Genomic DNA, 14475 nt, shown 5'->3' with positions numbered 1-14475 from the left:
ATTCTGAGATTATTTGGATTATTTGTAAAAACAAAACCCTGATCATCACTATCCGACTCGGTTTCTGATCAAACCTTTTCCTGTACTTTATGTTCTTTTTCCTGCACTGGTCTTTTTAAAGTAGATCGATCCTCGTGTGATGTCATAGGTTTTTGCAAAATTCTCTGTTAAATCAAACTTTGCGCGTGGTAGAAATATATCTTTTAGAGTGATTTTATATACTGGGTGAAATACAAAATCTGGTAAACTATTGATAATGAAAAGGTTTAAATATTTTCCAGAGATGATCAACTATTTATAACGAAGAAATTTTTTTTTTGTCGATGGCACCTACATGTATGCTAGTTTTCCCTATATTGTATGTTTATTATACAATGATTTCCCTAATAGCCACGATTAATTTATACATATCTCTATATATTAGCAGTTTTTCTAAAGTGTTGTAATTTTTTAAAACAATTTTTTAAAATCTGTTTTTCATTATTCTGTTTAACGATTATGTGTGATTTTCTGATGTTGACCTATTCTTCTATTTTTGTTTATAAAATATCTTTTAAAAAAGTGGCAACATAAATACATTTTCTTTTCAAGTTATTAATGAAATTTAACTATTTTGAGTGGAAATTAATACAGTTTTTAAAATTTTAACCATTAATATTGAAAGGCCACACTAGGGTGGAAGTACTTTAAATGGAAATTGTGTACTATCTGAATTTGAAATACACATGGATGATTATAAAATTTCTTAAAATTTTTAATAAAATAAGTTTCTATGTGATGTTCAGATTTTACCATAACCGGATTCTTTCCGAACTCAAACTTGAGCGTATAACTACTAAGGGACGTGAAGGTCGAATCTCTCACAGATAATAACTTTGAATGAAATCGACTAAAGAAAAATGGAAAATCAAGGGAAAGCTTTATAACATCAAATGAGTGAGAGATAGGCATACTTAATTCAAAGAAAATGCAATCCTTAGAAGACCTGACCTTAATTTTGTAGATTGTAGTAGATACACATAATGCAATTGTCTCTGATTGCAGAAACCAATTTCCACTATTAACACCATAAAGTAGGAAAGAGTCGAGACTGTGCGCCCTCAAGATCAAACATGAGGTATTTTAAAACAATTAATTTTCAATTCTGAATTTGTAAAACATTTGATTAAAGAACTAAAGAAAATTCGCAATTATAAAATCACAATCAATGATTTTTAATTTATAAAGCTTTAATTAAATACACATACATGTACACGACACCCTGACGTTGTGAGGATATGGGGTAGGTTTACTTTTAGTGTACATATGCCGACTCAATATTATAAAGGATAAGAGTTGTCCAATAGTTCTTTCCTTTTGTGGAACTCTTACGCTTAGTGAGACGTAAGACATACTTTCGTCCACACGCGGTCGATACAATTTCAAGCTCATCTCTGTCATGATATAATGCCTAAAGAATGATTATCAGACATTATGCAACCACCCAACTGCTGGGACACACAATTTTAGGAAGATTATGATTATTTGATAATAGGATAGCTCAAACAAATATCAGCAATCACCATCTTTCTTTAATTAAAGTATCACTCGTGCAAAAATAGATTCATATTTAAGCAAGTTTAATGGCCAAATACAAACAAATGTTATTCTTCATATGGTCAGTTTATTGTATACCAATGATATAAACCGCTTTCATAACTATTATCCTTATTCACATAGCTAGTCTATAATATATGTATACATCTTGTACCCACCCAAGCGTTCAACAGAATACTGAACGTACCTCCATCCCAGAGGAACTGAAAATTGAGTTTTCTACAGCAGCTTTTAAAGATCGATATTGATAAAGATTAGTGTTGAATGCTAACTGACAAACTAAATGTAGCAAGTAACAACAACAACAACAACAAAAAAGATAGGCATATTTGTTCCCAGTACATTTTGTGCCGAAATACCTATGTAACGAAACGAGTAGCACCTATTGAAAATGGCGCGTTCAGTACGATGCAGTGCCTTGTTTAAAAAGTTTCGGACACCGTTTTTGGAAAGAAAATGTCATGTTCACATTAATTTGCAAGATACAGCTTTCAGAAATTATTTAGAACGTTACATCAGTGAGTATGATTACAGTTTAGCAGCTTTAAAAATATACGGAAACCACGAACTTGACGATGAGAACGAAATTTTATCGGAAACATTCGATGAAACAACATTTTGGAGATTTGGATGGTACGAAGTGCGAGAAAATGTTGAACCCACGAACACTTATAAACACGGAGTGAGGTCGTCAACGTTATTCGCTAGAGGGTACAACGCGATTGAACGTTACCTTAGAAACCAAGTGCAGAATTTACAGGAAAAAGAAGCTTTTGCAGCTTTGCAGAGGTTTTATTCAAACAAAGGTAATGCTTTCTCACCTACATGTAGGTAGGCTACTAAGGCTAGTTGTGGATAAACTTATAAAGCTTCATATATATTTTGTTCTCAATCAAAAAGCTCAGCACATGTGGTATTAGAGGTAAATTACTACGCATTATCCTGGTTATATATCAAAGCATGAAATCTAGTGTTAAATCTGCAGGTATGATGTCAGAAGTTTTTAAAAGTAACGTAGGACTATTACAAGGAGGAGTGTTATCTCCCATCCTTTTTTCGTTATATGTGAACGATTTTGAAGTAGAATTTTTAAAACACGATAATTGTGCCATTACAGTTGCGAGAGCTAAACTTGTATGTTTTGATGTATGCAGATGATATGGTCATTTTTGCTGAAATCGTACATGAGCTTCAAAATATGTTAGATGAGTTATATGAATATACAACTGAGTGGGATCTTACTGTTAATATTGATAAAACAAAAATTGTTATTTTTAGGAATGGAGGTAAAATCAAACATACAGAAAAATGGAATCTAAATGGTCAGCCAATTGAAGTTGTTGATAAATTTGTATACCTTGGTGTTTTATTTAAGTTTAATGGTAACTACAATTTCACACAAAAACAATTAGCCTGTCAAGGTAGAAAAGCTATGTTCTCATTAAAATCAAAAGTAAAAAATATGTGCTTTAACACAGAAACACTATTGGCACTTTTTGACATATATGTAGCAAGTATCCTGAATTATGGTTTTGTGAGGTATGGGGAAGACATAATGCCAGAGATATAGAAAAGATACAGTTAGAGTTTATAAAATCTGTTTTAGGTGTGCGAAAAAACATAAATTATGCCTCGGTGTATTTTGAAACTGGGAGGTATTACCTATGAAAATCATTCGATTCTTCAGAATGTTCAGATTTCGGTTTAAAGTGTTGCGTAGTGAAAATTGTTTAATTAGAAATTGTTACGATGAATTATATTACAACTGGGATTGAATGAAAAATTGTAGCAAAAACTGGGCCTATTGCATCAAACAAAAATTGTACGATATAGGGTTAGGAATTTAGGATATATTTGGTTTGATCAGGAGAATGCAACTTCTAAACTTTTCTTTCCTTTATAAAACAGAGGTTGACTGATATGTGTGTTCAAAGTTTAGTTGAACAAATTAATTGTTCTTCAAAGTGTATTATTTACAAACATGTTATTGATCACTTTTCGTTACAGTATTACCTTTGTAAACCTATACCTATTATGTATAAAAGACACATTTGTCGAATTAGACTATCCTCTCATAATCTTGAAATTGAAACAGGCCGCCATAACAATATACTTAGAGAAAATAGAGTATGTAAATTTTGTAAAAATGACATAGAGGACGAATACCACTTTATATTAATTTGTCCTCATTACGAGGAATTTTGACATAGATATATCTGTAGCGGTCAGCCGGGTTCGATCACCGGTGGCCAGATAGCTCAGTTGGTAGAGCACCTGACTAGAGAATTCAGGGGGCCCAGGTTCGAATCCCGTTCTGGTCCGTTGCATTTTCTCCCTTCCTGTTACATTTGGTGCCGTAGACCAGCCCCTGGAACTGACAGGTGAAAATGCCTGCCAGGGGATAAAGATCCTGGGTTGATGTCTTCAGGTGTGAAGACATTTAAGGAGGGAGGAATGTAGCGGTCAGCCGGGTTCAATCACCGGTGGCCAGATAGCTCAGTTGGTAGAGCACCTGACTAGAGAATTTGGGGCCTGGGTTCGAATCCCGGTCTGGTCCGTTGCATTTTTTCCCTTCCCGTTACATATCAAAAAGTATTATTAGCAAAAACCATCTGTTTTCAAATTTGTACAATTATTAAGTGTTCATAATGTACACGAACTTTGTAATTTAGGGAAATATTTATGTCTTGCACTTAAGTTGCGAGAAAACCTTGTTTAAGTCATTCTCCGTTGCTTGCTTGAATTGGTACACTGCCATACAATGTCATTTTTATGTACATGTATTTATGAAATTGATGTGATAAGACATGTGTCTTAAGCAATAAAGAATATATAAGATCTATTGTTTTTCAATGTCAAAGGTCAAGGACGTAGTATCAGTCAATAGAAAAACCTTGTTGGCAGAATACAGACCAAACTATTGGATCTGGGACCTTACAACTTATAATATTAATCACTATGATGAGAGGAAGGTTAATATTTATGGAAAACCCTGGTGGAATGGTAAATATTTCTGCGGACTGGTTGAAATTAAACCTCATCAGTCCAGCTGGACTGGTGACATAAAAAGTTAGTTTCCAGCCAGGTGTGTGTTGGTTGTGATTCAATGGTCAAAGTATAATACACAGGATTAAGAAAGTTGCCCTACTAACTCGGGTACAAACCGAAGTTGTGCTGGGTATCAGTGTCTACGCAGTAATGTATGGTCACCTGAATTATGTTGAGTTAAATCTGTTATTTATGATTATGTCGTTAAAATTCGTGTTGCCTGGTGCAGAGATCAATACATTAGCTAGATGTAATTAGGCTAAATGATAATAGAATTTAACTCAGATCTGCAGAAAAGGCAAAATAATTAGAGATTTTATAGCCCTTTGGGCTAGTGATACTTTTAACTTCAGGTGAGCAATAAGGCCTGTGAGCCCTATATTAGTGTTACATGTTTATGCCATGCAGTCAAATGATCTAATATTTGTACATTCAGCTGTTCCGGTAATAAATTGCTTTGGTGCAAGTGGAAGATTAATGTGACATTGAAATATAAGATAATTTACAGTAAAACATGCTTACAATGAACACACATACACTGAATTCACTCGTATTGTGAATTTGCATTAATTCCCAAATGAGAGATAAATAATGAAATCTTTGTTGGATAAAACAAAATTTATTTAAACAACAAATTGATTTTACATTCCCTTGGAGGTTTGCTATAACCAAGGTTTACTGTATAATGAGGTTTGGTTATGATGAACTGTTTTGTTACAAGTTTTAATGTATAATGAGGTTTGGTTATGATGGACTGTTTTGTTACAAGTTTTACTGTATAATGAGGTTTGGTTATGATGAACTGTTTTGTTACAAGTTTTACTGTATAATGAGGTTTGGTTATGATGAACTGTTTTGTTACAAGTTTTACTGTATGATGAGGTTTGGTTATGATGAACTGTTTTGTTACAAGTTTTACTGTATAATGAGGTTTGGTTATGATGAACTGTTTTGTTACAAGTTTTACTGTATAATGAGGTTTGGTTATGATGAACTGTTTTGTCACAAGTTTTACTGTATAATGAGGTTTGGTTATGATGAACTGTTTTGTTACAAGTTTTACTGTATAATGAGGTTTGGTTATGATGAACTGTTTTGTTACAAGTTTTACTGTATAATGAGGTTTGGTTATGATGAACTGTTTTGTCACAAGTTTTACTGTATAATGAGGTTTGGTTATGATGAACTGTTTTGTCACAAGTTTTACTGTATAATGAGGTTTGGTTATGATTGTTTTGTTACAAGTTTTACTGTATAATGAGGTTTGGTTATGATTGTTTTGTTACAAGTTTTACTGTATAATGAGGTTTGGTTATGATGAACTGTTTTGTTACAAGTTTTACTGTATAATGAGGTTTGGTTATGATGAACTGTTTTGTCACAAGTTTTACTGTATAATGAGGTTTGGTTATGATGAACTGTTTTGTTACAAGTTTTACTGTATAATGAGGTTTGGTTATGATGAACTGTTTTGTTACAAGTTTTACTGTATAATGAGGTTTGGTTATGATGAACTGTTTTGTTACAAGTTTTACTGTATAATGAGGTTTGGTTATGATGAACTGTTTTGTTACAAGTTTTACTGTATGATGAGGTTTGGTTATGATGAACTGTTTTGTCACAAGTTTTACTGTATAATGAGGTTTGGTTATGATTGTTTTGTTACAAGTTTTACTGTATAATGAGGTTTGGTTATGATGAACTGTTTTGTCACAAGTTTTACTGTATAATGAGGTTTGGTTATGATGAACTGTTTTGTTACAAGTTTTACTGTATAATGAGGTTTGGTTATGATGAACTGTTTTGTTACAAGTTTTACTGTATAATGAGGTTTGGTTATGATGAACTGTTTTGTTACAAGTTTTACTGTATGATGAGGTTTGGTTATGATGAACTGTTTTGTTACAAGTTTTACTGTATAATGAGGTTTGGTTATGATGAACTGTTTTGTTACAAGTTTTACTGTATAATGAGGTTTGGTTATGATGAACTGTTTTGTCACAAGTTTTACTGTATAATAAGGTTTGTTTTGTTGCTGGCCCTAGAGGTTTAATTGCTATAACTGTGTTTTACTGTATAATGAAGTTTGTTTATAATAATGAACTGTTTTACTGGATAATGAAGTTTGGTTATAATGAACTGTTTTGTTGCTGGCCCAGGAGGTTCGCTATAACCGTGTTTTACTGTATAATGAAGTTTGGTTACAATATGAACTGTTTTGTTTCTGGCCCTGGAGGTTTGCTATAACCATGCTTTACTGTAACATCATGAGAGACATTTAAAGCATTGTCAGGTTTACATAGAATGTCATAAAATTCCTAGCATTGTTGATAATTGACAAATGTCAAATATTGTCAAATATTGTCAAATCTGAGGGTATTTAATGGATCATGACAGTACTATAATAGATACACTGTACCTTCCCCCAACAAGATTCACAGAGATACACATTTATCTGCAGACAATCACCATCTTCAATTTGCACCAAGTTGTTTACACACACCTGACCAGTATGTGTTTACACACAGCTGACCAGTATATGTTTACACACAGCTGACCAGTATGTGTTTACACACAGCTGACCAGTATGTGTTTACACACAGCTGACCAGTATGTGTTTACACACAGCTGACCAGTATGTGTTTACACACAGCTGACCAGTATTTGTTTACACACAGCTGACCAATATTTGACTCAATTGAAGTGTAGCACGTGTATGCTAGCTATTATTTAGTAAAATTTGGAAGCTTTTACAATTATTAAAAAAAATATGAAAAAAGTGGTAAACAAATTAATACATGTATAAATATACAGCTTAAAACTAGATAGCTTCAACAGGCTTTCAAGCGGGCCCTTATTTTCTTTGTTTTTCTACAACAGCCCTTATTTTCCTTATTTGTGCTTTAGAATCCTAAAAAAGCCCTAATTTTTTGTTGAAATTCCAACATTTTCAAATTATGAAAGTTTAAATAAATTTGACATAAAGTAAGTGTTGGAATTTATTAAATTTAGTCTTAGTATACTTTCAGAAAATGAATATGTTGATTAAATGTACATCTCAGAAGGTTATCAGCTATATATTCAGCATTGATTGTGAGCCATGGGAGTTATATTATGAATTATATCATGGTTTGTGCTGAATGCCGAATATGGCTGTTGATGACCACTGGTATGATCTTCTGAGTGGGTAATTAGTTTTTGTATTATTGCTATTGTAAATGGTGAGTAAAACATTTTTTCTTTCTTATTGATTTGTAAATTTAACCCTTATTTTTGTCTAAAAAGCCCTTTAAAATCCTTAAAAAGGTCCTTATTTTTTTTTTTATTTTTTTTTTATAATTTTGCCCTAAAAATGGCCCTTATTTTTTGCAGAATGTAACTTGAAAGCCTGTTTCAAGTGTCAGCTAGAACATTAACAATTTGAAAATATGATAAATCATGTGGATGCAAGTTTTTTTTCTGACTCCATGACTATAGGGGAGGGGGGGGGGGGGGGTACATCAGGCGTGTCGTGTGGACAAGGGTCTCCTTTTATATCTAGCCTTTCTTTTTCTTATTTTTTCAGAGGAACATGAAAGATATTTGATGAAAATAAGGCACAAAATGTCTGAAGCTCATCTGGCATCTATTGTTTCACAACATCTGCTTTCTCAGCTACTTCCGGTTCCATCTAACTACTTTATAGACAGTATTCACACAGAATCACACACCTGTCCATGTGGATGTGGAGAATTACTCCACTTTGGAAGCACACAACTTGGTAAGTTCCACTAAGCCCATGTTAAATAGTGCATGGATCTCCAATGTGTCCTTGTGTGATAGTACTCCAATGTGTCCTTGTGTGATAGTACTCCAATGTGTCATTGTGTGATAGTACTCCAATGTGATAATACTCTAATGTGTCCTTGTGTGATAATACTCCATTGTGTCCTTGTGTGATAGTACTCCAATGTGATAGTACTTCAATGTGTCCTTGTATGATAATACTCCAATGTGATAGTACTCCAATGTGTCCTTGTGTGATAATACTCCAATGTGTCCTTGTGTGATAGTACTCCAATGTGTCCTCGTGTGATAGTACTCCAATGTGATAATACTCCAATGTGTTCTTGTGTGATAATACTCCATTGTGTCCTTGTGTGATAGTACTCCAATGTGATAATACTCCAATGTGTCCTTGTATGATAATACTCCAATGTGATAATACTCCAATGTGTTCTTGTGTGATAATACTCCATTGTGTCCTTGTGTGATAGTACTCCAATGTGATAGTACTTCAATGTGTCCTTGTTTGATAATACTCCAATGTGATAGTACTCCAATGTGTCCTTGTGTGATAATACTTCAATGTGTCCTTGTGTGATAGTACTCCAATGTGTCCTTGTGTGATAGTACTCCAATGTGATAGTGCTCCAATATGTCCTTGTGTGATAATACTCCATTGTGTCCTTGTGTGATAGTACTCCAATGTGTCCTTGTGTGATAGTACTCCAATGTGATAATACTCCAATGTGATAATACTCCAATGTGATAATACTCCAATGAGTCCTTGTGTGATAATACTCCATTGTGTCCTTGTGTGATAGTACTCCAATGTGATAGTACTCCATTGTGTCCTTGTGTGATAATACTCCAATGTGATAGTACTCCAATGTGTCCTTGTGTGATAGTACTCCAATGTGATAGTATTCCAATGTGATAATACTCCAAAGTGTTCTTGTATGATAATACTCCAATGTGTCCTAGTGTGATAATACTCCAATGTGATAGTACTCCAATGTGATAATACTCCTATGTGTTCTTGTGTGATAGTACTCCAATGTGTCCTTGTATGATATTACTCCGATGTGATAATACTCCAATGTGATGGTACTCCAATGTGTCCTTGTGTGATAGTACTCCAATGTGTCCTTGTATGATATTACTCCGATGTGATAATACTCCTATGTGTCCTTGTGTGATAATACTCCAATGTGATGGTATTCCAATGTGTCCTTGTGTGATAGTACTCCAATGTGTCCATGTATGGTAGTACTCCAATGTGATAATACTCCAATGTGTCCTTGTGTTATAATACTTCATTGTGATAATACTCCAATGTGTCCTTGTGTGATAATACTCCAATGTGATAATACTCCTATGTGTCCTTGTGTGATAATACTCCAATGTGATAGTGCTCCAGTGTGTCCTTGTGTGATAATACTCCAATGGGATAGTACTCTAATGTGTCCTTGTGTAATAGTACTCCAATGTGTCCTTGTGTGATAATACTCCAATGTGATAGTACTCCAATGTGATAATACTCGAATGTGTCCTTGTGTGATAATACTCCACTGTGTCCTTGTGTAATGATACTCCAATGTGATAGTACTCCAATGTGTCCTTGTGTGATAGTACTCCAATGTGTCCTTGTGTGATAATACTCCAATGTGATAGTACTTCAATGTGTCCTTGTATGATAATACTCCAATGTGATAGTACTCCAATGTGTCCTTGTGTGATAGTACTCCAATGTGATAGTACTCCAATGTGATAATACTCCAAAGTGTTCTTGTATGATAATACTCCAATGTGTCCTTGTGTGATAATACTCCAATGTGATAGTACTCCAATGTGATAATACTCCAAAGTGTTCTTGTATGATAATACTCCAATGTGTCCTTGTGTAATAATACTTCAATGGGATAGTACTCTAATGTGTCCTTGTGTGATAGTACTCCAATGTGTCCTTGTGTGATAGTACTCCAATGTGATAATACTCTAATGTGTCCTTGTGTGATAGTACTCCAATGTAATAGTACTCCAATGTGATAATACTCTAATGTGTCCTTGTGTGATAGTACTCCAATGTGATAGTACTTCAATGTGTGCTTGTTTGATAATACTCCAATGTGATAATACTCTAATGTGTCCTTGTGTGATAGTGCTACAATGTGTCCTTGTGTGATAGTACTCCAATGTGATAGTACTCCAATGTGTCCTTGTGTGATAGTACTCAAATGTGATAGTACTCCAATGTGTCCTTGTGTGATAGTACTCCAATGTGATACACTCCAATGTGTCCTTGTGTGATAGTACTCCAATGTGTCCTTGTGTGATAGTACTCCAATGTGTCATTGTGTGATAGTACTCCATTGTGTCCTTGTGTGACAGTACTCTAATGTGTCCTTGTGTGATAGTACTCCAATGTGTCCTTGTGTGATAATACTCCAATGTGATAGTACTCCAATGTGTCCATGTGTGATAGTACTCCATTGTGTCCTTGTGTGATAGTACTCCAATGTGTCCTTGTGTGATAATACTCCAATGTGATAGTACTTCAATGTGTCCTTGTATGATAATACTCCAATGTGATAGTACTCCAATGTGTCCTTGTGTGATAGTACTCCAATGTGTCCTTGTGTGATAGTACTCCAATGTGATAGTACTCGAATGTGTCATTGTGTGATAGTACTCCAATGTGTCCTTGTGTGATAGTACTCCAATGTGTCATTGTGTGATAATACTCCAATGTGATAATACTCCAATGTGTCCTTGTGTGATAGTACTCCAATGTGTCCTTGTGTGATAATACTCCAATGTGATAATACTCCAATGTGTCCTTGTGTGATAGTACTCCAATGTGTCCTTGTGTGATAGTACTCGAATGTGTCATTGCGTGATAGTACTCCAATGTGTCCTTGTGTAATAGTACTCCAATGTGTCATTGTGTGATAATACTCCAATGTGTCCTTGTGTGATAGTACTTCAATGTGTCCTTGTATGATAATACTCCAATGTGATAGTACTCCAATGTGTCCTTGTGTGATAGTACTCCAATGTGTCCTTGTGTGATAGTACTCCAATGTGATAGTACTCGAATGTGTCATTGTGTGATAGTACTCCAATGTGTCCTTGTGTGATAGTACTCCAATGTGTCATTGTGTGATAATACTCCAATGTGATAATACTCCAATGTGTCCTTGTGTGATAGTACTCCAATGTGTCCTTGTGTGATAATACTCCAATGTGATAATACTCCAATGTGTCCTTGTGTGATAGTACTCCAATGTGTCCTTGTGTGATAGTACTCCAATGTGATAGTACTCGAATGTGTCATTGCGTGATAGTACTCCAATGTGTCCTTGTGTAATAGTACTCCAATGTGTCATTGTGTGATAATACTCCAATGTGTCCTTGTGTGATAATACTCTATTGTTAATTTTGACTGATTTAAGTGAACAAGAACCGATTTACTTGATATTAATGTACAATGTTCTAAGTCTGTAATGTATAATTAATGTGATGGGATTGATTACTCTTTGTTATCTTAACCTTTTCGTGGTAAAACTTTAGAACTGTTTTTCTTGGATTTTTCGGGAAGTCCTCACCTTTTCTATGGTTTTGCAGATATTGTTCTTGTACCCACAAACAAAAATCTATTTTTAGACACTGATTACGATAAATCTGTCGTGTTCACAGTGAAAAGAAAAATGGACGAGGTTTACACTCGTAGATTGATGTTCAGAGACCAAATGAACATCCGAGACTTAGATGATGAGGAAGATATTTTAACTGGAGAATACAAATGTGAAACAAAATTAATTGATGAAAAACGTTTGTGTAAACAAGCGATATCATCATCTTTATGCAAGTACAGAAAACACATTGAAACTGGGGATGTGGAAAATGGCTGCCACATGCCAGTGTGTGGCGTAACCCAGGATTCCTGTGAGGTAGCTATCTATGACCCCGAGTATGACTTCCTTTTGAAAAGCAGTGAGCCATTGAATCTTTTTGAGGACAATAGTCATTGCCTGAAGCTTTCTACCATTGTAGACCTGTGGTTTGTAATTCACCACAGTTTGTTCAGCAGCCAAACACCGCTCTCGGTTGCTTATCAGCTTGAAGGGACAGCGAACCTGATTCCAGAGCTCGGGAATAAAAGATTTCAAAATGTCGTAAAAAATTCAATGTGGTTGTGTTTACCACATCTCCAGCAACATTCACTTTCACACGTTTCTAAAGATGTCATAAAATTCACTGATTAAAAAGATTGTATAAATTTTCAATTGATCAGGAATTTTGACAATTTCTGATTGGTTCAGACGATTTTTTTCTGGTGGGTGCAGCAAGAGTGGGTTCACCTTAATGTTATCTTTAGAAGGTTCAGTTAGGATTTCTCTCTTGACCAACCAAAAAGATTTGCTGACATTTTTATTGGCCAATCAAACTGCATGTTTTAAGGCATGTGTCAGTATCTCAAATTCAATGTCATTGATGGTTGTACCAAACACTGTACGTATTTATGGTCAAATTACCATCAACTACAATGTAAAAAATTGAGAATACATTTTATTATTGTTACAGTTTCTAGTTTTTGACCATTGAAATATTGTTACAAATCATGTTTAATATTTGTTGAAGAAATAAAAAAAAATTGCAAAGAACTGTTGTAAAATTCTGCAACATTTGATAAGCAGTTTTTTACTTTTGATTCGGTCTAATGGTGACTATATGGACTTGGCCTATGACCTCGGTCAACCGATACCTGAGCACTGAGCAGGTCCACATATAGTCGCAAATCGGCGGTTTTTATCCTCAAGTCAATAACTATAATTATATATTTAGTGCATGTAACAAAATTCACCCTTTACATGTATTACATTGAAGTATTGAAATCTGAATGGGTGTTTTTTTTTGGTTCGATCACCCTGTATTATATTGAAGTATTGAAACCTATTTGAGTTTTTTGGCTCACCCTGTATTATATTGAAGTATTGAAACCTGTATGGTTTTTTTTTGGCTCACCCATGCAAGTATTCATTTTTTTATATTAATTTCTTCCAGAGGAAAATTTAACCATGGATTTCTTATACATTGTATATTCACGTGTCTTTAAACGTTAGCCATGTTAGCTCAATCAGTGAAGCTGTGATTGGAAGGTTGCAAGCTCAAAAGTGATTGTTCCTTTGCCAAATGCGCAACTTTAAAAAGCAAGCTCAGAAGTACAATGAACATTTCTGAAATATATTTTACTGTTCATATATACTCGTTCGTGATTAAAATCAGAACTCTTGGCTTCCTGTGGGGCCATCACCCTGTAACTATACGGAGTCCGAACATTTTCTTCACCTTTTTATGTATGTATTTATAACAAAGGCAAAACTATAATTTTGAGAATCTACAACACACACACATACATGTGTACATACTCCAAAGTGATGTACCAACATGAACAATTTAACGAATTTTGGGGATGACCTGCTCCTTCCTTGGGACAGACGAAAAAGTTTTACCCTTAGAGAGCAAGAGAACTGCAAACGGTACATAATACGCCCGTGAAAATGCTTACATAGGGTGTTTTTCTTAATCCATAATTTGTAGAACTTTGCTTCAGGTAGTATCAGCCATCACCAGGCTGTGATATAATTTCTTTACATTGTATGAATAAAGGGTTTTGGCTTAAAATTGTGACAAGAGGTAGATAGACAATCCAAGAGTTCTGTTTGTAAAATATTTCCCCAAAGAAGTTCAACCTGCAAATATTTAAAACATCAAATAAAATTAAAAATTGTTGAGAATTATGAAGTATGCTGGCATGAAGTGTCAGTTCATACCCTCATACATTTTCAAAAATGAAATTCCTTTCTTAATTTGTATAGTGCTTCTATGAAATATGAGTCAGTCACAGGGCTGGCTACACTCAAAAGTCGCCAGTCCTGTTCAAAGTCTGATAGTTCTGTTTTTTAGTTTTGTGATGTTTTTTATTTCACATGAATGGATTTTACGAATAAAGCTTATTTGAGACATTTGTTGTTGTACAATGGCTGCTTCAATTATTCCGACAGC

The 14475-nt window shown here is 34.4% G+C and overlaps 1 protein-coding gene across 1 annotated transcript; it reads left to right on the top strand.

The window, feature by feature from the left end:
* The first annotated feature begins 1987 nt into the window (after positions 1–1987).
* Positions 1988–14435, top strand: LOC125656341 (uncharacterized). The gene is made up of 3 exons (XM_056145797.1): positions 1988–2402; positions 8210–8408; positions 12008–14435. The coding sequence occupies exons 1-3, from the start codon at positions 1988–1990 to the stop codon at positions 12672–12674; spliced, it is 1281 nt and encodes a 426-aa protein (XP_056001772.1). The 3' UTR covers positions 12675–14435.
* Positions 14436–14475: the final 40 nt, after the last annotated feature.

Source organism: Ostrea edulis, chromosome 7 (assembly GCF_947568905.1).
Source record: "Ostrea edulis chromosome 7, xbOstEdul1.1, whole genome shotgun sequence".
Lineage (NCBI taxonomy): Eukaryota > Metazoa > Mollusca > Bivalvia > Ostreida > Ostreidae > Ostrea > Ostrea edulis.
The sequence above is the reverse complement of the archived record's forward strand: the minus strand, read 5'-3'. Positions and strand labels throughout refer to the sequence as shown.